At 38.8% G+C, this 25,307-nt stretch overlaps 1 protein-coding gene and 1 non-coding gene across 4 annotated transcripts in view; one reads left to right on the top strand and one right to left on the bottom strand.

Moving 5' to 3' along the window:
- Window positions 1-21,694, top strand: part of LOC105468153 (splicing factor 3b subunit 1) — a 49,300-nt gene extending 27,606 nt beyond the window's left edge. For 2 of the 3 annotated variants that reach the window (XM_011718200.2, XM_011718201.2), the window contains 19 exons: window positions 2,883-3,120; window positions 4,523-4,735; window positions 4,995-5,116; window positions 7,911-8,108; window positions 8,207-8,308; window positions 9,615-9,794; window positions 10,349-10,435; window positions 10,562-10,832; window positions 11,253-11,398; window positions 11,494-11,640; window positions 11,856-11,981; window positions 12,495-12,716; window positions 13,000-13,182; window positions 13,268-13,379; window positions 14,845-14,965; window positions 15,309-15,440; window positions 17,364-17,636; window positions 20,483-20,699; window positions 21,207-21,694. In XM_011718200.2, the coding sequence (XP_011716502.1) occupies window positions 2,883-3,120; window positions 4,523-4,735; window positions 4,995-5,116; window positions 7,911-8,108; window positions 8,207-8,308; window positions 9,615-9,794; window positions 10,349-10,435; window positions 10,562-10,832; window positions 11,253-11,398; window positions 11,494-11,640; window positions 11,856-11,981; window positions 12,495-12,716; window positions 13,000-13,182; window positions 13,268-13,379; window positions 14,845-14,965; window positions 15,309-15,440; window positions 17,364-17,636; window positions 20,483-20,699; window positions 21,207-21,365 (3,249 nt within the window). In that variant the 3' untranslated portion in view covers window positions 21,366-21,694. Of the gene's footprint in view, window positions 1-2,882; window positions 3,121-4,522; window positions 4,736-4,994; window positions 5,117-7,910; window positions 8,109-8,206; window positions 8,309-9,614; window positions 9,795-10,348; window positions 10,436-10,561; window positions 10,833-11,252; window positions 11,399-11,493; window positions 11,641-11,855; window positions 11,982-12,494; window positions 12,717-12,999; window positions 13,183-13,267; window positions 13,380-14,387; window positions 14,458-14,844; window positions 14,966-15,308; window positions 15,441-17,363; window positions 17,637-20,482; window positions 20,700-21,206 lie in introns of those variants that run through there. The other variant, XM_071073125.1, reaches the window with a different exon arrangement.
- Window positions 8,532-8,667, bottom strand: LOC112424375 (small nucleolar RNA SNORA4). The gene has a single exon (XR_003015121.1). It is a non-coding gene; the product is annotated as a small nucleolar RNA SNORA4 (small nucleolar RNA).
- Window positions 21,695-25,307: the final 3,613 nt, after the last annotated feature.

The following is a 25,307-nucleotide window of genomic DNA, read 5'->3' as shown; positions in this document are numbered from 1 at the left end:
CGGGGTTTTGCCATGTTGGCCAGGCTGGTCTCAAACTCCCAACTTCAGGTGACCCACCCGCCTTGGCCTCCCAAAGTGCTGGGATTACAGGTGTGAGCCACTGCGCCTGGCATGAGAACTGATATGCTGATATCTTTCTTATAGAAACTGCAGAGACTTGGCCAGGCACGCTGGCTCATGCCTGTAATCCCAGCACTTTGGGAGGCCAAGCGGGCAGATCATCTGAGGTTGGGAGTTTGAGACCAGCCTGGCCAACATGGTGAAACCACGTCTCTACTAAAAATGCAAAAAATTAGTCAGGTGTGATGGCAGGCACCTGTAATCCCAGCTACTCAGGAGGCTGAGGCAGGAAAATTGCTTGAACCCGGAAGGCAGAGGTTGCAGGGAGCTGAGATCGTGCCATTGCACTCTGACCTGGGTGACAGAGTGAGGCTCTGTCTCAAAATTAATAAATAATAAATAAATAAATAAATAATTCAGAGACTCAAGACTTTTTTGTTGTTGTTGTTCTGTTCATTTAATACAACTGTAGTCATAAATGTAGGAATTAGATAATAGAATTTATTTCCCATCTTTCCTTATATTCAGCAGGAGGGACAGATGCCAGAATGGAGATTTTAAACGATTTGTGTGCTTTATTTACCTAATCCAGAATTTTTCAACGCTGAGTAACAGTAATATCTTTTTTTTTTTTTTTTTTTTTTTTTGAGACAGAGTCTTACTCTGTCACCCAGGCTGGAGTGCAGTGGCATGATCTTGGCTCGTTGCAACCTCCGCCTCCTGGATTTAGGCAATTCTCGTGCTTCACCCTCCTGAGTAGCTGGAATTACAAGTGTGCACCACCACACCCAGCTATTTTTATTTTTTATTTTTAGTAGAGATGGACTTTTGCCATGTTGGCCGGGCTGGTCTCAACTCCTGGCCTCAATTGATCTGCCTGCCTGGCCTCCCAAAGTGCTGGGATTACAGGCATGAACCACCATGCCTGGCCCTGAGTAGTATCTTTTTAAAGGAAAAATTATTGAGTCTTAAACTTGTTTAATGGTACCATGCAAATTTGCAAACATAAAGGTCGATAAAGTCCTTGTGTCTATAAGAGCTCCCAACTTTCCCAATTTTTTTTTTTTTTTTTTCTTTCTGAGACGGGATCTCACTCTATCACCCCCGCTGGAGTGCAGTGGCATGATCTCGGCTCACTGCAAACTCCGCCTCCTGGGTTCACGCAGTTCTCCTGCCTCAGCCTCCCAAGTAGCTGGAACTACAGGCGCCCTCCACAACGCCTGGCTAATTTTTTTGTATTTTTAGTAGAGACGGGGTTTCACCGTGTTAGCCAGGATGGTCTTGATCTCCTGACCTTGTGATCTGCCCGCCTTGGCCTCCCAAAGTGCTGGGATTACGGGCGTGAGCCACCTCACCCAGCCAAGAGCTCCCAACTTTATTTTATTTTTTATTTTTTATTTTTTTTTGAGACGGAGTCTCGCTCTGTCGCCCAGGCTGGAGTGCAGTGGCCAGATCTCAGCTCACTGCAAGCTCCGCCTCCCGGGTTCACGCCATTCTCCTGTCTCAGCCTCCCAAGTAGCTGGGACTACAGGCGCCCGCCACCTTGCCCGGCTAGTGTTTTGTATTTTTTTTTTTAGTAGAGACAGGGTTTCACCGTGTTAGCCAGGATGGTCTCGATCTCCTGACCTTGTGATCCGCCCATCTCGGCCTCCCAAAGTGCTGGGATTACAGGCTTGAGCCACCGCGCCCGGCCGAGCTCCCAACTTTAAAACAAATATATAAAGTACATTACATAACCTATGGAATACTTATGAGGCAGTATATAATTACAAATTTTGTTTTCTTTACACTCAACTCTATGCTACTTTGATATGATACTGTCTTTATTGGTGGAGATTCTTTTGCTATCACATGCAGTCAGTTGTCCAGCTGTTACTCTGTGAACTACTGTGGAACCTTTGATGTTACTTAAACCCACCTCTCAGCCTGGGCAGCATAGTAAGATGCTTATCTCTCCAAGGAAAAAAAAATTAACCGGGTGTGGTGGTGTGCACCTGTATGTAGTCTCAGCTACTCAGGAGACTGACATGGGAGGATCGCTTGAGCCTGGTAGGTGGAGACTGCAGTGAGCCGTGATTGTGCCACAGCGCTCAACCTGGGCGGCAGAGTGAGACCCTCTGTCAAAAAACAAATGAAAACCCACCTCTCATCTTTTTTCATTAATCTTACCAGCCTCAGCTAGGGTAATATTATTTGCTACACATGTAACTGTAAATACAAACTGATCTCAAGATTACCCAGGAGGTGGAGCTTGCAGTGAGCGGAGATCGTGCCATGGCACTCCAGCCTGGGTGACAGAGGGAGACTCCGTCTCAAAAAAAAAAAAAATTACATAGGTAATCTGAAGCATGCTTATATTAATTAAACACACACAATTGAACAAAACATCAACAGGACTATTTTCTTAGAACGCGTGAATTCCTTCTCCCCTAAATATGTGTCTCTAAGCCCCACTTTGAGAAGTACTAATGTAATTAGAGCTGAAAGCCTTCGATTACAGATCTAGACAGAGAAACCTTATTGATTTCCCCCAAAGTCACAGAGCTGTTAATGGCATATCAAAGATTCATACCCAGAATATTTTGTTTTTTTAAGCTGGAACTTTTGTCAGTGCTTCGGATTGAAACTTTACATTGTTTTTAATCATAAACATTTGCTAGAAAGTAGGTATATTTTCCTATAAGTAGAGGTAGTGTCCTCTAACTTAATTAATTATAGTACATAGAACTAAAACATTTTTCATTTAAAGTTTTATTTTATGGAAATTTTCTAACTATTTCTGTGTGGGTGTGTGAAATAAATTTTTTTTTTGCTTTTTTAAGACCCCTGGGCATACTCCTTCATTAAGATGGGATGAGACACCAGGTCGTGCAAAGGGAAGTGAGACTCCTGGAGCAACCCCAGGCTCAAAAATATGGGATCCTACACCTAGCCACACACCGGCGGGAGCTGCTACTCCTGGACGAGGCGATACACCAGGCCACGCGACACCAGGCCATGGAGGCGCAACTTCCAGTGCTCGTAAAAACAGATGGGATGAAACCCCCAAAACAGAGAGAGGTACTTCTAGTGGAGTATGGGTGTGTGGGTGAAATGTTGAGTGGTATGTTTACAGACTGAAATGTGTTCTGTTTATTCCTGGGTGGACGCATATAAGGGGACAGATTAAGAACAGAACAGATCATATGCTTGATTTTTTTTTTTACTTCTTGAAGAGGTTTAAGATTTAAGGAAGAACCTTAGGGTAAAGTAAAGTTAGTAGGCCGTAACCTTTGATTTTGTTGGTTTCTTTAGAGACAGAGTCTTGCTCACTGTAGCCTTGACATCCTAGGCTCAAGCGATCTTCCTGCCTCAGCCTTCTGAGTAGCTAAGACTATAGGGGCATGCCACCATGCCTGGCTAATTTTTTTTTTTTTTTTTTTTGAGACAGAGTTTTGCTCTTACTGCCCAGGCTGGAATGCAATGGCGCGATCTCAGCTTACTGCCACCTCAGAGACGGGGTTTCTCCATGCTGCTCAGGCGGGTCTTGAACTCTGGACCTCCGATGATCTGCCCCCCTCGGCCTGCTGAAGTGCTGGGATTATAGGCGTGAGCCACCGCGCCCAGTCCCCGGCTACTTTTTAAATTTTTTGTAGAGACAATGTTTTGCTTTATTGCCTAGCCTGGTCTTGAACTCCTGGCTGGGAGGGGTGATCTCCTGCCAAAGTGTTGGGATTACAGGCATGAACCATTGTGCCTGGCTTACCCTTTGTTTTTTATTATGGAAAAATGTACCTAACATCAAATTTACTTTTTTGTTGCTCTTGTTGAGACAGAGTCTCACTCTGTCACCCGAGCTAGAGTGCAGTGGTGCGCTCTCACCTCACTGCAACCTCTGCCTTCCGGATTCAAGAGGTTCTTTTTTTTTTTCTTTTTTTGAGATGGAGTCTCACTCTGTCGCCCAAGCTGGAGTGCAGTGGCGCGATCTCTGCTCACTGCAACTTCCACCTCCCGGGTTCACGCCATTCTCCTGCCTCAGCCTCCCAAATAACTGGGACTACAGGCGTCTGCCACCACGCCCGGCTAATTTTTTTGTATTTTTAGTAGAGACAGGGTTTCACCGTGTTAGCCAGGATGGTCTCGATCTCCTGACCTTGTGATCCACCCGCCTTGGCCTCCCAAAGTGCTGGGATTACAGGTGTGAGCCACCGTACCCAGCCAGGTTCAAGAGATTCTTTTGCCTCAGCTTCCTGAGTAGCTGGGATTACAGGCACCCACCACACCTGGCTAATTTTTGTATTTTTCGTAGAGACGGAGTTTCACTATGTTGGTCAGGCTGGTCTCAAACAACTTTAAATGGGTCACCATTTTAGGAATATTCTGTTTTAGAACTTGATAGTTTTGAGTGTAACTGTTTGAGAATAAAGAATATTATTTTAACAGGAATTAAAATTGTGGTTTTACTCACTCACTCTTTTTAAAGATACTCCTGGGCATGGAAGTGGATGGGCTGAGACTCCTCGAACAGATCGAGGTGGAGATTCTATTGGTGAAACACCGACTCCTGGAGCCAGTAAAAGAAAATCACGGTGGGACGAAACACCAGCTAGTCAGATGGGTGGAAGCACTCCAGTTCTGACCCCTGGAAAAACACCAATTGGCACACCAGCCATGAACATGGCTACCCCTACTCCAGGTAGAACTCTCTCTCATTGGAAATAATTTTTTTTTCTCCATAAATTATTTAATTTTTTTTCTTTGTGGTATTCTGTGTGCTATTAATGTCAACTTCTAGCAAGAATAAAGAGATATAAAAATGTAAGTCTTGGTTTGCATTTATAATGTAAAAGCAAAATAAATAATAGGGTTGATCTTAATTCTCTTTTATCTCAAAGATATATGTAATAATACAGTCTTGCACTATAGAGTATATAAAACTTTGCTTTTCTTGGTAGGTCACATAATGAGTATGACTCCTGAACAGCTTCAGGCTTGGCGATGGGAAAGAGAAATTGATGAGAGAAATCGCCCACTTTCTGATGAGGAATTAGATGCTATGTTCCCAGAAGGATATAAGGTAGTACATCAAATATGATGTATTTAGGATATGCCTTTATTTTAAATAGTGAAAAAAATTGATCGAACTTGCATTGGCTTTGCCCAAATTCACTATTGTCATTCCATTCTCTTAGCTATTTCCAGGTATATTTCAGTTCCAAATAGAGATGAAAAGAAATGAACAACATGATTCTATTACTATTTGAAAGACATCTGGAGGACTTGTATACAGGTCTATTGGTTATACTTTGAGAACTGCTGGTGCTTCAGTTTTCTAGCAGTCCCAGGAATAAGCTTATTTAGATTGTGGTTATTTTACTTGGTGCTTCACCAAGATTTTGTATACTTAAGTTTATGGATTGTCAGTGGACACAAAGAATATTCTTTTTTTTTTTTTTAAGATGGAGTCTCATTCTGTCACCGGGTTGGAGTGCAGTGGCGTGATTTCAGCTCATTGCAACCTCTGCCTCCCACGTTCAAGCGATTCTCTTGCCTCAGTCTCCTGAGTAGCTGGGATTATAGGCGCCTACCACTACGCCGGACTGATTTTTGTATTTCTAATAGAGACAGGGTTTCGCCATGTTGGCCAGGCTGGTCTTGAACTCCTGACCTCAAGTGATCCATCCCTTTTAGCCTCCCAAAGTGCTGGGATTACAGGCGTGAGTTACCGTGCCCAGCCTTCTTTTTACCATGTCAACCTAAAATTTATTTTGAACTATAAAATTTTCTAGGTACCTCGTACTCAGGGAGTATTTGTTAGTCTGAAGATAGCCTGTGGTAATATAGCTGACATCATAACCAAGGGGAACCAGATAACTTTGTAAGTCATCTGATGGCCTTTACAGAGCTTTTTCTGTTAATGACTATTGATTTTTAACAGTTCATGCATGTGTTTTTTGTTTTATTTTGTTTTGTTTTAGAGACAGGGTCTCACTGTGTTGCCCAGACTGGAGAGCAGTGGCGCTGACATAGCTCTCTGCAGCCTTGATCTCCTGGGCTCAAGTGATCCTTCTGCCTCAGCCTCCTGAGTAGCTGGGGCTACGGGCATGCACCACCATACCTGGCTAATTTTTTTATTTTTTGTAGATATGGAGTCTCACTGTGTTGCCAGGCTGGTCTCAAACTCCTAGGCTCAAAGTATCCTCCTACATTGACCTCCCAAACTGCTGGGATTGTAGGCATGAGGCACTGTGTCCAGCCTTGTTTTGTTTTTGATCCCTGTTATTTATGTTAGAGTATTTGTTTCAAGTTTGCATGAAGTTTTGCCTTAAAGCTTTTCGTAGCCTCCACACAATGCTGTGGGTATAGATACAACTTACTGTTGACTGCCTGAGTGTCTTTCTCAGTCGTAGTCATTGATTTCCTTAGAGTCACTAGGAGGAAAAGTCTCCCTTAGTGAATCCTACTAATAAGCAACATCCTTACTAGTGAATGTAAAAATATAGTAGACCTTTAAATCCTTAATGGCAAGTGATGCCTGTGGACTTGACATTGATTTCCCTAGGTCTCACGTCTGTACAGTATCCGCTTTATCCAAAATGCTAGTGGTCTGCTGGTGCAGACATTAACTAGCAACAAAAAATATCTGTACAAAGTGCAGATAGCATCAATGTAAATTTAACATAATTTAATCTTTAATAGACAACAATTTTAGGCTCACTGACATGTATAGGTTTATCGATATCCCCAGGAAGCTGTATTTTTTTTCTTTTACTATATATTAAATTATATAAAATAGAAATGGGGTCTTGCTGTGTTGCCCAGGCTAGTCTCAAACTCCTGGGCTCAAGCGTTCCTCCCATCTCAGCCTCCCAAAGTGCTGGGATTACAGGCGTGAGACACCACACCTGGCCTGCCCAGAAGTTGTGTTTTTTTTTTTTTTTTTTTTAAGTCTGTTACCAGCTTTAAAAAAAAAAAAAAAATTCTTTGTGATTTTCAGCCTGCATTTTTTGAAATTTTACTTGTTTTGCAAAAGGTTTGATCAGGTGGTGTGTATTTTACAGGGCTTTGGCAAACATTTTGGTTTTAGTTTTTATGCATTTAACTAATTTTTTGTAGAGTTTTACACTTAAAAGATTTTATAGTACAGGAATTTGATATTTTAATACTAAAATAAAACTTTTTATGTTACATGCCCCATATGAGCTTATTTCCATTTTATATAAATACTTATGAAATGTTATTTGCTCGACTAGAGCAGTTTTTTGGAATTGCTGACTCAGATTTTATAATTTTCAAATTTTTAATAATTTGACATTTTGACCCACAACATGTTTGAACGTGATCGGTATTTTCTTTTTTTTTTTTTTTTGAGACGGAGTCTCGCTCTGTCGCCCAGGCTGGAGTGCAGTGGCGCGATCTCAGCTCACTGCAAGCTCCGCCTCCCGGGTTCACGCCATTCTCCTGCCTCAGCCTCCCGAGTAGCTGGGACTACAGGCGCCCACAACCGCGCCCGGCTAATTTTTTGTATTTTTAGTAGAGACAGGGTTTCACCGTGGTCTCGATCTCCTGACCTTGTGATCCGCCCGCCTCGGCCTCCCAAAGTGCTGGGATTACAGGCGTGAGCCACCGTGCCCGGCCATGATCAAGCTCTTGTATTTCCTCAGTTCCCTACACCACTGATATAATCAGTTAGCAGATGAGAAGCAGATATTTTAGGTTTCTAATTAAGATAGAAAAGCAAGATAGATGTTGTCTCCAAGCAAATTAAAATCTTATTAGCTAATAAACTAAAATATTTTAAGTGCAAATATTGATCCTTATGCTGTTGTTTAAGTTAAGAAAATCCTAAACTGTCTTATAACTTTTATTAGGTACTTCCTCCTCCAGCTGGTTATGTTCCTATTCGAACTCCAGCTCGAAAACTGACAGCTACTCCAACACCTTTGGGTGGTATGACTGGTTTCCACATGCAAACTGAAGATCGAACTATGAAAAGTGTTAATGATCAGCCATCTGGAAATCTTCCATTTTTAAAGCCTGATGATATTCAGTACTTTGATAAACTATTGGTAAGTGATACTAGCAGAAATAAACTATTACATTTTGTTCCAGAATTATAAATCATAACATTTCAACTTCCCTTAACATTTTTTTCTTTTTACTGTAGGTTGATGTTGATGAATCAACACTTAGTCCAGAAGAGCAAAAAGAGAGAAAAATAATGAAGTTGCTTTTAAAAATTAAGAATGGAACACCACCAATGAGAAAGGTAAGTCTCAGTTTGTTAAATTGTCATGTTTGTTGCTTATTTATTTAATAAAAAAAAAATTTTGTAGTTTTTGTAGAGACAGGGTTTTGCCATGTTGCCTAGGCTGGTCTCAAGTGATCCTTCTGCCTTGGCCTACCTTCTAGAGTGCTGGGATTACAGGTGTGAGGCACTGCACCTGGCCAAGTTTATATTTTTAAAAATGTTTTTAATTTTTTCACCAGGAAATGTAGGCCACAAAATAGTACTGAACTATTGGTATAACCCTCTGGAGTGCGGTCTTTCCTTTACTCTTCCAAGTAGCCCAAATTGGTAAAGGTTATTTAGAAAGCTTTCCCCACAAAAAAATTAGCTTTTGGTTGTGTTATATTTTTGTGTTTAGGAATTTATAATTACTTCATCTTTATCAAGGACATAGCATGATGGAAAAAAATTTATGTAGTGTGAAGGATTTAACTTTTTTGCTTGTTTTTGTTATTAATATTATATATATATGTTTGAGACAGGGTCTTGCTGTCTTGCCCGGGCTGGAGTGCAGTGGTGCAGTCTTGGCTCACTGCAACCTCTGCCTGTTGGGTTCAAGCAATTCTCCTGCCTCAGCCTCCCAAGTAGGTGGGACTACAGGTGTGCACCACCACGCCCTGCTAATTTCTATATTTTTAGTAGAGACGGGGTTTCACCATGTTGGCCAGGCTGGTCTTGAACTCCTGACCTCAAATGATTAACCTGCCTCAGCCTCCCAAAGTGCTGGGATTACAGGCGTGAGCCACCGTGCCCAGCCGTTTGTTTTTATTATTTAAATACTCCAGGGCTCAAGAGATCCTCCTGCCTCAGTCTCCCAAAGTGTTGGGATTACAGGTGTGAGCCACCATGCCCAGCTGGAGTTAGCACAGAATTCTTTGGTTAAAAAAGCTAATAAAGATGCTGAAATACGAGATTCTCCATTTCTCAAGGCCTTTAAAATATGCTTAAAGCTTGAAGATAATTAGTGAAATTAGTGAGGGATTATATTAACACTATATGTGCCTTGGAAATGGAAGATACTTTAGGGGAAGTGAAGGCTAATTTGGTACATACCTCTGTGGTTCTTTTGTTCTATTAAATTACTCTTTTGAATTAACATAAAATATCTATCACAGTAGTTGAAATTCCAGAGTAATTTGGATGGAAATGAACTCATGCTGTCTGTGTAAAATGTGTGTAAAAGTAAACACATATTAAATTATGGAAAATCTTCTTTGAGTAATTTGCTCATTCAAAATGCTTGATTGTAAAGAAACCACACCTATTACTCTGCTCTTTTTCCCAGGCTGCATTGCGTCAGATTACTGATAAAGCTCGTGAATTTGGAGCTGGTCCTTTGTTTAATCAGATTCTTCCTCTACTGATGTCTCCTACACTTGAGGATCAAGAGCGTCATTTACTTGTGAAAGTTATTGATAGGATACTATACAAACTTGATGACTTAGTTCGTCCATATGTGCATAAGGTTTGTTCTTAATAGTGTTTCTGATAGTTTTAATATTTTAACTTTTTCAGTTAATCAATGTTAAATTTACATATCCCTCTAGACCTTTTTCGTTGCACAAGTACACATCATACATGTACAAATACAGTTTTAAACAGATGTACAGATACTAGTTTTTGTCATCTTTGCCATAAGACATTCATATTATTTAATTTTTTCATTTGCTTTTATTGAGATTAGATTAGGATGAGAACATATGTGATTCTGTACTGTGCCAGTTAGTATTAAGAACCAGTTTTTTCGCCGATGGTAATTATGGTGCAGTATGTTCATAGGGCATATAAGTTATTTCTTTAAAAAATATTGAATATTAGTGTGTCACTAATAGCTCTCTTAAATTTTCATCTCTATCTGGAGTTTGAACTTGTGTAATTAAAATTCTTAAACAATTTGTCCCTTGATTAACGAAAATCCTGATAAATCTAAATTTCTTGTATATGTTTAATTCTGTACATGAGTATTTCATCAGTAATTGATGTGAAAGTGTAGCTGCTTCTCTTTTTTCTCTTTTTCAGATCCTTGTGGTCATTGAACCACTATTGATTGATGAAGATTACTATGCTAGAGTGGAAGGCCGAGAGATCATTTCTAATTTGGCAAAGGTATTTACATTTAATTTCTAGAGAAGACAATTTATTTCTGTTTATGGAATTATTTGATTATGGAAGGAAATGCTTGAAGATTAATATTACCAACTCATGACTGTCCTTTCTTTGTTTACTTTTTAGGCTGCTGGTCTGGCTACTATGATCTCTACCATGAGACCTGATATAGATAACATGGATGAGTATGTCCGTAACACAACAGCTAGAGCTTTTGCTGTTGTAGCCTCTGCCCTGGGCATTCCTTCTTTATTGCCTTTCTTAAAAGCTGTGTGCAAAAGCAAGAAGTCCTGGCAAGCGAGACACACTGGTATTAAGATTGTACAACAGATAGCTATTCTTATGGGCTGTGCCATCTTGCCACATCTTAGAAGTTTAGTTGAAATCATTGAACATGGTAAGTTGTAATGTAACTTTTTTTTTTTTTTTTTCTCTTTAAGAGACAGGGTCTTACTATGTTGCCCAGACTGGACTCAAACTTTTGGGCTCAAATGATCCTCCTGCTCAGCCTTCTGAGTAGTTGGGACTAGAAGTACACACACAGCCTGTCTACTTTTAATAGACAGCTGTCCTAAAATTTGGGCTACTGATTTGGGGAGATAAATGGAAAGGCATAACTGTACAAACTATAGATTTTATGATGGGTTTGTAATATTATCTGCTAACAGGCTGTGGTTCATATTTTGCTTTTATCTAATTTTAATGTGAACGTATTCTGTAGTTTGGCTAAATAGTTGATATATTGTGAGAATCTGGATGACATTGTGTGACTTAGGTAATGTTGGGGCATAGTTAAAACCTGTGTTTGGTTTTGTAGGTCTTGTGGATGAGCAGCAGAAAGTTCGGACCATCAGTGCTTTGGCCATTGCTGCCTTGGCTGAAGCAGCAACTCCTTATGGTATCGAATCTTTTGATTCTGTGTTAAAGCCTTTATGGAAGGGTATCCGCCAACACAGAGGAAAGGTAAATCCACCAATTACCTTTTGATTTATCTTCATTAAAGTTAAGGTGACATAAATCTAAATTACTAAAGTACATATATTTTTATTTAAAAATAGGGTTTGGCTGCTTTCTTGAAGGCTATTGGGTATCTTATTCCTCTTATGGATGCAGAATATGCCAACTACTATACTAGAGAAGTGATGTTAATCCTTATTCGAGAATTCCAATCTCCTGATGAGGAAATGAAGAAGATTGTGCTGAAGGTAATTATTCCAGATTTGTTAATGTAAACTGGATTTGTTTCATGGTTCTAAGATAATTTTAAAGTGTTTTTTAAAAACAACAAAAAAACTGTATGTTACACCAGTACTGTTTCATTTGTTTTTAAATTTTATTTTTTAAAATTACGTAATCAGCAATGAGTAGTCTGTTCATTTCAAGTCAGTTGATTTATTATTACTATTTTTTAACCTTTTAGGTGGTAAAACAGTGTTGTGGGACAGATGGTGTAGAAGCAAACTACATTAAAACAGAGATTCTTCCTCCCTTTTTTAAACACTTCTGGCAGCACAGGATGGCTTTGGATAGAAGAAATTACCGACAGGTAAGCTTTTATTTTAAAAGAATATTCTCAAAAATCCTTTTGACTTATTCTTTAGTCGACTTGAATGCATATTATTTTTTACCTTAATTATCTCACAGTTTATATGTGCTTGATTATGAAAGGAGATGGATTTTAGTCAGCTAACTTCCATTTTGATTTTGGATTCAAGGATTAATACTCAACTGTGAGGAGATGGATTTTAGTCAGCCAGTTAACTTCCATTTTGATTTTGGATTCAAGGATTAATACTCAACTGTGAATTGATGTTTTTGTGTGGTAAATTCAGTGCTTTATCTGGCTAGATGAAACATGGACACAGTTTTACCTTGAATCATGTTAACTTACACTCATTTTTCTATGTTTGGTCACTTTTCTCTTCAACTTTAATAAATAGCAGTGAATCATTCTTATCATGTTCATTAGCTAAATAGTGTATTTAGAGTATTTGGTTTTCATGATGTTTTATGTCCTTGGAAAAGCAGTCTAAAACGTTTTTTTTTCTGTTCTTTTTAGTTAGTTGATACTACTGTGGAGTTGGCAAACAAAGTAGGTGCAGCAGAAATTATATCCAGGATTGTGGATGATCTGAAGGATGAAGCTGAACAGTACAGAAAAATGGTGATGGAGACAATTGAGAAAATTATGGGCAATTTGGGAGCAGCAGATATTGATCATAAACTTGAAGAACAACTGATTGATGGTATTCTTTATGCTTTCCAAGAACAGACTACAGAGGTAATGATAACTAATTATGGCACATTGCTACTGACTTTAATATTTGTAGAAAAACATATTAGTTGTCAAGCAAATTTTTCTAGAATGCAATTGAATTTGAAGTAATTTTTAATATGCTCACTCGGTTACCAAAAAAATGTTATTCTACCTCAAGTTTTAAGATTTGATGTAAAAAAACCACCACAGATGTTTGGGTGGTTAGAAAAGGTTTGACTATTAGTATATTTCAACTGTGCAGTCATAAACCAAATGAATGTGTCTTTTTTTAAAATTTATTTTTTAGGACTCAGTAATGTTGAACGGCTTTGGCACAGTGGTTAATGCTCTTGGCAAACGAGTCAAACCATACTTGCCTCAGATCTGTGGTACAGTTTTGTGGCGTTTAAATAACAAATCTGCAAAAGTTAGGCAGCAGGCAGCTGACTTGATTTCTCGAACTGCTGTTGTCATGAAGACTTGTCAAGAGGTAAACTTCTTTTTCAAATTATTACTTCTTCACCAAATAGTTTAATGTAAATAGTAACATTTTAACATTCTTTGTTTTATTATAGGAAAAATTGATGGGACACTTGGGTGTTGTGTTGTATGAGTATTTGGGTGAAGAGTACCCTGAAGTATTGGGCAGCATTCTTGGAGCACTGAAGGCCATTGTAAATGTCATAGGTATGAAATCTGCTGGTTACATAAGACTTTTTCTTGTTTTAATTTTTTTTTTTTTTTTTTGTAAGTAAAGTCTTATTTAGGATTTGGGAGGTTTTTGTTACTTTTTTAAAAGCACTTCAATATTGTAGTTAAGTCGGGGGATGTCACAAAAGTTTTGTTTCCCAAAACCCATTTATATTTTACTTTAAAGAGAAAAAAAGGGCAAGTTTAGGACCTACAGGAGAGGTGGGAGTAGTCACAGCTCAAAAAGCTTTGAAGTCTTGGAATACAGGACCCTAGTAGAAATAGTGTTTCAGGTGAAATATATTCTGCCATGTTCTGCTGCGAGGGGGAAAAGGCAAACCTAAAGTTTTAATTCAGTTTTAGAACTATATGTGTATATTTAAACCTTGAATTAGTGATTATGACAGGTTTTTTACTTGCCATCAGTTTCAAGGAATATAATCAGAAAAGTGAACTGATCAAATTATTGTCTTTATTTACATACTCAAGTTTTCAATACTGTCCATTCAGTTTTCTAACCCAAAACACAGCTATATTACAAATGGTCTTGGATATGGAGAGCAAAGTTTTTATTCTGTTAGGGCAGTATGACAAAGAAAACAAGTGGTTTCTTGTATTTAATCTTTTTTTTAAATTGATTATAACTGTTGCCAAATGTAACTCCTGCAGAGTTTAGAGGCTCTGATAACCTAGCGGAAGTCAAAATGGCTGACTGTGAGAGAGCCACTGTTTTTTCTTATTTTGTAAGAGGTATTTATGCAATATACATTTTTAAACTATTGTATTTGCATATAATCTCCAATGCAGCCCAGTGCTATACTTGAAGATAGCCACTTGCCAAAAATCATTTACATGGGCACTTGTAGGTCTCTGGTTTGCAGGGAGTTTTAAACCATATTGTTTGTCAGAGAGGCATGGGAAGAGCAATGGAGAGAGAATCAGAGCAAGTGATTCTAGTTAGAGCAAGAGCCCCTGCCAGCTGCCTCCTTTTTTCTCTCTTCATAGGTGTAAATACCATCCAAGTATGCCCTGCATTGCAGGGAGACTGGAGATCTGTTTGTTTTGCAGTTAAAGGGTAAGGGGGCCCTTTCTGGAAATTTTTGCTTTATTTACTTGTTTACCTCTGGCTTATATTGTTGTGTACGGCCGGAACATAAGCTGTCCCCATATTTAAATGTCAGTGCACAAATACATTTCAGAACCAAACAAAACTTTTTTGTTATTGAGTATCCATCATTCTTTAAATCACTTCACTGATTTCTTTCATTTCTATACATAATCAAAAATTGTTAATAAAAGTTAAAAACGATTCTGAGTCTGGTCAGAATCCGCGGCTTTCTCTTTCCATAGGCAGCTGTAAGTTTATATTTATGCATAGTCATATATGACGTTGCTAAGTAAAAGGAAAGTGAACAAAAGTTGCAATTCAAATGTTGATAGTTTATTGACTTCTGTTATTTAGGTATGCATAAGATGACTCCACCAATTAAAGATCTGCTGCCTAGACTCACCCCCATCTTAAAGAACAGACATGAAAAAGTACAAGAGAATTGTATTGATCTTGTTGGGCGTATTGCTGACAGGTAAGCAGATTACCCACACATTTTTATAAGCAGTATCAATTTTCAAATTTGGCCACTTTGTATTCAATTAGCAAAATTTTCTTAATGTCACTAATATAAGTGTATACGATTAGGCTGTCTAGTATTAATGTTTTCAGTCAAATTTCAATTTGGATGGTAATGGGGTGGCCATGTAATTTTAGGACTAAACCTGTAAGACTAACTCTTCAGCCTTTCTGAAGAGGAATAACTCTTATTTAATGCTTAAAATGAGTTAACAATCATGTTTTTAGAACTGAATTTGCAAATTTATCCTTAAAACTTTTCCTAATGTCACAAATAATATGTGTATTTTTTAAATTAGGGGAGCTGAATATGTGTCTGCAAGAGAGTGGATGAGGATTTGCTTTGAGCTTTTAGAGCTCTTAAAAGCCCACAAAAAGGCTATTCGTAGAGCCACAGTCAACACATTTGGTTATATTGCAAAGGCCATTGGGTGAGTGTCACTTACTTCCATTAAAAAAAAAAATTATAATAAATTCGTTGTGGTGTTGAAAAATACTTCATGTAGAAATCTCTTTTGAGGCATGGTCTGAATAATGCAGTTGAGAAAGCTCTTCATTTAACCATTGACCTTCTGATTTTTGGAATGTATTCTTAAATTCAATTTGTGTGTTTTTTTTTTTTTTTGAGACGGAGTCTTGCTCTGTCACCCAGGCTGGAATGCAGTGATTTGATTTCAGCTCACTGCACCCACCACCACCTCCCGGGTTCAGGAGATTCTCCTGCCTCACCCTCCCCAGTAGCTGGGACTATAGGCATGCGCCATCACGCCCAGGTAATTTTTGTATTTTTTAGTACAGATGAGGTTTCACCATGTGGGCCAGGCTGTTCTCGAACTCCTGACCTCAAGTGAGCCACCTATCTTGGCCTCCAGAAGTGCTGAGATTACAGGCATGAGCCACCACACCCAGCCTGTAGTCTTAAATTCTTAATTGAATTAAAATAGATGGAAGGGTTTAAGATTTACTTTAATTATACTTTAGGTGTTTTCAGGGAGGGAAACAGTACCATTTTCAGAAAAATACAAAATGTGTACTGGTCTTTTAGGATATTGCTTAAACTATTAAGGCAAATTTTTAGTCTCACAGCATCATTTAAGTCTCATATTAATGCTTTATGTGTTTTAAAAGTTGTATTATGGATTGTTTGAGCTCAGGAGTTTAAGGTTACAGTGAGCTGTGATTGTGCCAGTGTACGAGACCCTGTCTCTAAAAAAAAACAACAAAAATGCTATTCTAACATTACTCCACGGATTTAACTGAATTATAGCTGCTTTGTGAGATAATCTATGGTTGTTTGCTTCCATTCCATCACAACTAAAGTAGGAAAAAAGTCATTATAGAAAACGAGACACCACATGTCCATGTGGCTTAAGAAAATGTGTTCAAGGAATATGACATGTGAACGTCTGATTAATTAGGTAGAATTAACCAGACCACACCCCCTCCCCTAACACACACTAATTTCTCTCCTATTTTGGTAGCATAATATTTATTTCAGTGGAGATGGAGTCAAGAAATTTGTAGTGAATAGCTGTCGTGCAAGCTTTTAGCCCCAATGTCCCTCTAAGTTTATGTCAAAGAAGAGGCAAATAGATGCAGCAAATTGTGTGGGAGGGAAGATAAAAGAAAAGAGATTTTATATGGTTTATAATGGGAGACCACAATTCAGATATTCCCCTCACCACTCCTACCTAGTTCTAGTGCCCATTTTGACAACTCAGAATTACTCACTTTAAACATTTAATTAAATTTCTTTATATTTCAGAAAGTTTAAAAACTGAAAATTACATATGAAAATTAATTTGAGTTAACTTTTTTTTTTTTTTGAGAAGGAGTGTCACTCTGTCACGCAGGCTGGAGTGCAATGGCATTGTCTCAGCTCACTGCAACCTCTGCCTCCCAGGTTCAAGTGGTTCTCCCACCTCAGCCTCCCAAGTAGCTGGGACTACAGGTGTGTGCCACCAAACTCGGCTAATTTTTGTGTCTTTAGTAGAGACGGGGTTTCACTATGTTGGCCAGGTTGGTCTCGAACTCCTGACCTCGTGATCCGCCTGCCTCGGCCTCCCAGAGTGCTGGGATTGCAAGCGTGAGCCACTGCATCCGGCCAAAATTTTTAAAATTTGTACAGCTGTGACCTCTGATCTTCTCAGAGTTAACTTTTTTAAACTGACCTTTTAATTTATATGAAATTTTAATGTAGAAACAATGCCAGTGACTTGGAAGTATTGCGTTTTATAAAATTACTGAGTTCCCTGTAATTATTAATATTTAAAAGTTTTCATCTTTATGCATTTTTTCTTCCATAAATTTTTGACTTATAATGTAACAGCTTGTTGACCCATTTTTTTTTTCAGCCCTCATGATGTATTGGCTACACTTCTAAACAACCTCAAAGTTCAAGAAAGGCAGAACAGAGTTTGTACCACTGTAGCAATAGCTATTGTTGCGGAAACATGTTCACCCTTCACAGTACTCCCTGCCTTAATGAATGAATACAGAGTTCCTGAACTGAATGTTCAAAATGGAGTGTTAAAGTCACTTTCCTTCTTGTTTGAATATATTGGTGAAATGGGAAAAGACTACATTTATGCTGTAACACCGTTACTTGAAGATGCTTTAATGGATAGGTAAGTGACTTGAACTGATGACAAGAAAATAATTATAACTCTTCCTTCATTTTAGAATATCCTGAAATAGTTATTAGATGACTTTTTACTGTAATGTAGTTAAAGAAAAAAATGCTAGCCTGGAGTCTTGGGACATCGTAAATATGACTTATTATTTTAAAATAATGTGCACACTGTAGTGATTCCCCAGACTTTCTTTCAAGTTCCCCCACCCCCTTTAAATCTCTTTTCATATCTGTTGAACTAAATACATTTTGAAAAGGGTTGATTGATAATCTTTTGTTTTCAAAATTGGTCAAATATAGTTAGAGGACATGATGAGCAGGAGCTAATCAGTGTGGCAGAGACCTGATCTTTTTAGCTTTTTATTGCAGGTAAAGGATAGGTTTCTCTTAAGCCTTTGAATTACTGAACATAGCCTGCCAGAGCTACACTCTTCCTATTGCAGGTCCCTGGTGTTTCAGATAGTGACCACCAGTACAGTACTGTTCGAGTTATTTGACAGATTGCTAATACCTTTTACCATCTAGACTGATGCACAGCCTTAAACACAGAAGTAACTGAAGAAAGTGCAAAGGAAAGTGCAGGCATAGTAAGGGAAAGAACTGTTTCACTGGCTCCTTATTTTTCAGGAGAGAGAAGTTACTCAAATCAGAGCCCATTCACATACTTTTGTGTACAGATTAAAGTTATTCATTAATAACCTTCTGAAAGGGAGACTTAACTGGACTTGACAAGTTACCAGAAAGTGTATATGCAAGACATGGAAGCAAAGTAAGAATTGTGCTCTGTAAAAGCCTGGCTGCCCAGGGCTAAAAAAAATGAGGGTAAATCACCCTTGCTCCATATTCCTCAGTGAGAAGTGCGTGAGGACCATAGTGCAGTCATTAATGTATGTCACCTGCAGTTAAAAACTTTGTTCTGTGTACTGAGAAGTGGAGGGAGTAATTCCATTGAAAATTACTAAATGAAAAGAATACTTCAGTTGGAAATTTTATTAATGAGGAATACTGCTTCATTCTTATGCTGAATGACATTATTAAAATAAGAAAAACAAGAATATTAGTAAATACAAGTATTTTTCTCTTTTGATATGGTCTGTGTTACTATCTTTGGAGCAAAGTGTGGAAACTCATTTTGTTTTTTAGACGGACTTTCGCTTTGTCGCCCAGGCTGGAGTACAGTGGCACGATCTCGACTCACTGCAGCTTCTGCCTCCCAGGTTCAAGTGATTCTCCTGCCTCAGCTCCCAAGTAGCTGGGACTACAGGCATGTGCCACCGTGCCCAGCTAATTTTTTGTATTTTTGGCAGAGATAGGGTTTCACCATGTTAGCCAAGATGGTCTCTATCTCCTGACCTTGTGATCCACCGGCCTTGGCCTCCCAAAGTTCTGGGATTACAGGCATGAGCCACCGTGCCTGGCCTGGAAACTCATTTTCATACCCGTTGCAAATTCCAGTGTGTTAGCCAATGAGCTCATACTTGGTTGAATAATTGTGGAATGAATAACTGATTGATTTTTCATGAACATAAACTCAGTTAACATAGGAGATGATAGTTACTTCTGTAGGTTTGAAAAAATTGTTGATCTTCCTCTCCCCAGATTGAGTTATTGAAACTTAAACTTTACGTGAGAAGGGAATTTAATTTTAATTTAGTTACCTATTATATACCAGTATCTGAAGTACTAGTAAAGATTTAAGTTTATAATCAAGAGTTTAAAATGATTTGGGAGGCCAAGGTGGGAGGATCACTCGACCCCAGGAGCTCAAGATCAGCTTGGGCAACATAGCGAGGCCCTCCATATCTCTAACAGTAAACATTTTTTAAAACAATTTTTCTTTTTTCTTTTTTTTTTTGGAGAGAGTTTCGCTCTTGTTGCCTAGGCTGGAGTGCAGCAGCACGATCTTGGCTCACTGCAGCCTCCGCCCCCCAGGTTCAAGTGATTCTCCTGCCTCAGCCTCCCGAGTAGCTGGGATTATAGGTGTGCGCCAGAACGCCTGACTAATTTTTGTATGTTTCGCCATGTTGGCCAGGCTGGTCTAGAACTCCTGACCTCAGGTGATTCACCTGCCTCGGCCTCCCAAAGTGCTGGGATTATAGGCATGAGCCACCATGCCCAGCCTGAAAAGTAATTTTAAAAAAGAGAAAAAAGTTTAAAATAAGATATTACCGTTTATTATTCATACATTAGAATCACATACCTCCTCTTTAATAGCATAATAAAGCCAAGACTTCACAGAGCCCTCCTGCTCATATTCCTTTTAAAAGTTAATTAGAAGGCTAGGCGCGGTGGCTCACGCCTGTAATCCCCAGTACTTTGGGAGGCTGAGGCGGGCAGATCACAATGTCAAGAGATCAAGATCATCCTGGCCAACATGGCGAAACCCCATCTCTACTAAAAATTCAAAAATTAGCTGGGCATGGTGGCACACACCTGTAATTCCAGCTACTCAGGAGGCTGAGGCAGGAGAATTGCTTGAACCTGGGAGGCAGAGGTTGCAGTGAGCCAAGATCACACCACTGCACTCCAGCCTGGGCGACAGAGTGAGACTCTGTCTCAAAAAAAAAGTTAATTAGAAAATATGGCTTAATTGTTGAGCCATAGTGAAGCTTGAGTCATTAAAGCAAAAGTTCTTAAGTGGAAGCATTAGTTATTCTAAAGGATATATTAGACACACGAAATGTTAGGATGACTTCACATCTATTCAGTGCACTGAATTAGTAATTTCGTTTCCAATGGGCAGGTGAATATTTCCTGTAAAACTAAGACCATATCTTGAAGGATTTTTTCCCCTTTCTTATAAGACTGTATCTTAAAGGACTTTTTTCCCTTCCCTTATAGAGACCTTGTACACAGACAGACGGCTAGTGCAGTGGTACAGCACATGTCACTTGGGGTTTATGGATTTGGTTGTGAAGATTCGCTGAATCACTTGTTGAACTATGTATGGCCCAATGTGTTTGAGACATCTCCTCATGTAATTCAGGCAGTTATGGGAGCCCTAGAGGGTCTGAGAGTTGCTATTGGACCATGTAGAATGTTGCAGTATTGTTTACAGGTAAGTTAAAGTTGTTTTTTTTTTAATCGGTGAATTTTTTTTTTTTTTTTAATAATACTTTAAGTTCTGGGATACATGTGCTGAATGTGCAGGTTTGTTACATAGGTATACATGTGGCATGGTGGTTTGCTGCACGTATCAACCCATCGTCTAGGTTTTAAGCCCCGCGTGCATTAGGTGTTTGTCCTAATGCTCTCCTTCCCCTTTCCCCCCACTCCCTGTAAGTTAAAGGTTTTTAAAAGATTACTTAGCAAGAAAAGTAGTGTGTTGAATTAAGTTACTTTTCCTGATTATCAACAGGGTATATTGTGCCATATGGTAGAACAATTGTGTGGTGATGGGGGAGTGCGTTTTGTCTCTTCCATTTTAGCTTTGTATAATTACTAGGCCCCCCCCCACTCCCCAAGGGAAATAATTTTGAATCATATCTTTATGATTTGTTAATTTTGTTAAGGTTATGTGTGTTCTTGAAAATTGAAATAAGGTAACTGTTCAATATTATTGTAGGGTCTGTTTCACCCAGCCCGGAAAGTCAGAGATGTATATTGGAAAATTTACAACTCTATCTACATTGGTTCCCAGGATGCTCTCATAGCACATTACCCAAGAATCTACAACGATGATAAGAACACCTATATTCGTTATGAACTTGACTATATCTTATAATTTTATTGTTTATTTTGTGTTTAATGCACAGCTACTTCACACCTTAAACTTGCTTTGATTTGGTGATGTAAACTTTTAAACATTGCAGATCAGTGTAGAACTGGTCATAGAGGAAGAGCTAGAAATCCAGTAGCATGATTTTTAAATAACCTGTCTTTGTTTTTGATGTTAAGCAGTAAATGCCAGTAGTGACCAAGAACACAGTGATTACATACACTATACTGGAGGGATTTCATTTTTAATTCATCTTTATGAAGATTTAGAACTCATTCCTTGTGTTTAAAGGGAATGTTTAATTGAGAAATAAACATTTGTGTACAAAATGCTAATTTGTGTGTGTTTTTTGAACATGACTTGTAAAATGCGGAACTTTGATAAAGTATTGGTTTATGTGGAATAAGTGGCTTAATTTCATTTTCTGTCACCTGGTTAATAGACAGTAGTTAGCCAAATAAAAATTATATGAAGTGATGGCATCTTTGTCAAAATTCCATTGTTCTGTTAATAATGACAGCAAGAACAGTAGCCTCAGGAGGTGTTCCCCTCAAACTAGCACAACCATTCCATCATCATAGAAAAGTAGCACTTTTGCTAAACTGTCTTGAATATTTTGTACTTACATAGCGCCTTTCATCTCTTGATTTCTCAAAATGCTTTATGAACATGTTTAAAGGAAGTGGTTTAAGTCTTGTCCAACGCTTGAAAGTCTGCTGTGTTTAACAAGTGAGAAATTTAACTTTACTTCAAAACTGCTTTCTGCCTATTAGGAGTGAGGATACCTAAGTAATGCTGATAGAACAGATTCCTTATGTACTGTGATAATAAACGGTGGCAGCAGCTAAAATGTCTAGGTTTGCTTAGCTTTGTATTCAGTAATAAGTTGATCTAAGAGTTCAGCATATACTGAATGAAATGCCATTTAATGATAGAGGAACCAAGCATTAAGGCAGTACTCGACTTAATTTTTTTAGCAAATATGTAAAGTATATTTTCAACCTTTTATAATGTTATGGCCCCAAATTTCTTGGTGTTGGCCTTTTTACTACCTATACTATTTTTACTATTTTGTTTTGTCTCCATGTGGTAGTACTTCTGCGAACGCTAAAGAGAAAATAAATTCTGCAAACAGCATTAGCATATAACTACTACTGTAAGTAAAACTGCCTGTTAACACTTGAGGAGTTCCTGCTTCGGAAGCTTAGTTAAGAAACAGCTTGTGGCCAGGCACGGTGGCTCACGCGTGTAATCCCAGCACTTTGGGAGGCCAAGGCGGGCCACAAGGTCAGGAGATCAAGACCATCCTGGCTAACAGAGTGAAACCCCTTCTCTACTAAAAGTACAAAAAATTAGCCGGCCGTGGTGGCGGGTGCCTGTAGTCCCAGCTACTTGGGAGGCTGAGGCAGGAGAATGGCGTGAACCCGGGAGGCGGAGCTTGCAGTGAGCCGAGAAGGCGCCACTGCACCCAGCCTGGGCCACAGAGCGAGACTCTGTCTCAAAAAAAAAAAAAAAAAAAAAAACAGCTTGTAATTGACTTTCAACAAATCGATACTGAGCATTAACGGTTTCCAACTTGGATTTGTAATTCCTCCTCATTCCTTGTATGACAACTTTTTGAAAATATGTCACTATGTAGTAAAATTAAACACTCCAAACATCTTTCTGTTACAAGTTTTCAGCACTACTTCTATGCAACTTTAACTCTCACTGCTCTCTATGGTTGATGTCAAATGACCTTCAGTAATGACTGAGAATTGAATACAAATAGATTACAAAGTCAAAATTTGATGTTGTATCACTTTGGAAATTTTAATTATATTTTCAGTTCAAGTACTTAGTAGCTTACGTTTGCTTGGCCTCTGGCTTTTTATGGAAAATAGGCTTTGTAGTGGCAGTGTGGAGCAAAGGAGACTGTTAACACCTTAAGTAACTTTTTTTACTGATGAAAATAATTTGAGGACAGGAGGGAAGTAGTGAAAGCTATGACCTAAAAAATTGGGACGAAATAGAGGCTCACAGATACCTGGATTATTTTATGTGCTTATTATTAAATAAGGAAAGCATTTTGTGATACATGGAAGACGCTATGTGAAGTTTTACCTATCTTCTAAAAGACCTTTTCTTTCGTATTTTCTTTTGGTGTTTATTAAAGCCGAACTAAGAAGGAAATGTTCTTAGGGACACAGGGTGGGTTTTTCTGTGGGCCTTTGTTGGTTTTTCTGTGGGCCATCACCCTCTAATGGAATTGATCTCTGGCTGTTTGTTTTTTTTCATATTGTATTTTTAAAATTTGTTGTACGGTGCCCTGTGAGCACCAAGTACCACTAGATGAATAAAACGTATTATATCTAAAGTCTTAGTAGACCAATTTTTAATCTTAGTTGACTCTGTATTGTTATCACACTGCACTCTGTTGTGGTTGTGCCATTTTTGCAATATTGAGCTCTTTCGGTTGTTTTCAAATAAGGGAACTTAATGTTGAAAAACCAGAGAACTTTTTCTTAATAAGAAACTAAAAATGTTGCAGCCACATAGGTTCAGTTTGGCTCTTTGGTTTCCAGTGGCTTTCAAATCCCCTAAGGTTAAAAGAAAACACTACAGCTACCCTGGGGTTTCTCAGCCTTGGCATTATTGACATCTTGAATCAGTCATTATTGTGGGGGTGCTGTCCTGTGCCTTGCAGAATGTTGAGCAGTGTTCCTGACCTCTACCTGTGAGATGCTAGCAGCACACCGTCATCTCAGTGTTAAACCAAAAATGCCTCCAGACATTGTCTCATGTCCCTTAGAGGGCAAAGTCCTCCTAGGGTGAGAACCACTGAGCTAGCCTTAGACCATTGTTTAAGCAGAACTTACATGTTTAATAAAATTAAAGCATGATATATAAAACGTTTGATTTTAGGCAGCAGTTATCTAGGAAGTAACTAGAAATACAACTTAGCAAATACTTAAATGCCTACCTTGGGCTAAAGCTCCGCATAAGTCTTGGGGAAAGTAAGCAGTGAAAATGTGTAAGATGACCCCACACTGGTCCTCAGAGCATCTTTTGACAGTTGGGAGCCGGGTGGGCAGCTCGGGCAGGAGTGCTGGAGGTGGCTTGGTGCTCTCCACTTGGGATGCTGGTCTTCAAGCGTTGGAGTCCCAACTGTGAGCTGGCGATAGTGGGTTATATGGTATGGCTGGAAGAGGAGGGCAGGCAGGGTACAGAAACCCCTTCCTCACCTTTCAAAAAATTTGGATAGGAAGCCGTGGAAGGAATTTAATGAGACTTGATAGAGAATGTAGGTTTGCAAGGCAGTCAAGATTTGTAGGCAAGAGGGAATAAGTAAGTAAACCAGAGTAGTGAGTGTAGTCAGTTACATCTCTAGTGTTCCTGCTAGAATAAGTTTTAAAATTTATTTTGTGAATTCTACAAAGATTTTCATAAAAGCACATGCTTGGGCCTTATGTTGGACAGTTACTTTTTTATAGCCTGGCTGATTAATGAAGTTCTGGAAGGAAATTTTAACATGTTAGCTGAGAGGCTGGTGAGGGGATTTAATCTAAATAGGTTTGTGCTAGGAAAAAACTTTTAAATAGAAGAAATTGTTCTATAACTCTGCCTAAATTTTGAAAAAAATTGAAAGACTATTACAATGAGCAACTGTATATTTTCCACTTAAATTCAACAATTAAAATCTTTGCTATTTTGCTTTTATATGTTTATTTTATTTTTTTAATTTTTTTTTTTTTTGAGACGGAGTGCTCTGTCGCCCAGGCTGGAGTGCTGTGGCCGGATCTCAGCTCACTGCAAGCTCCACCTCCCGGGTTCCCGCCATTCTCCTGCCTCAGCCTCCTGAGTAGCTGGGACTACAGGCGCTCGCCACCTCGCCCGGCTAGTTTTTTGTATTTTTTAGTAGAGACGGGATTTCACTGTGTTAGCCAGGATGGTCTCGATCTCCTGACC

Source organism: Macaca nemestrina, chromosome 11, assembly GCF_043159975.1.
Source record: "Macaca nemestrina isolate mMacNem1 chromosome 11, mMacNem.hap1, whole genome shotgun sequence".
In the NCBI taxonomy this organism is placed as follows: domain Eukaryota; kingdom Metazoa; phylum Chordata; class Mammalia; order Primates; family Cercopithecidae; genus Macaca; species Macaca nemestrina.
The sequence above is the reverse complement of the archived record's forward strand: the minus strand, read 5'-3'. Positions and strand labels throughout refer to the sequence as shown.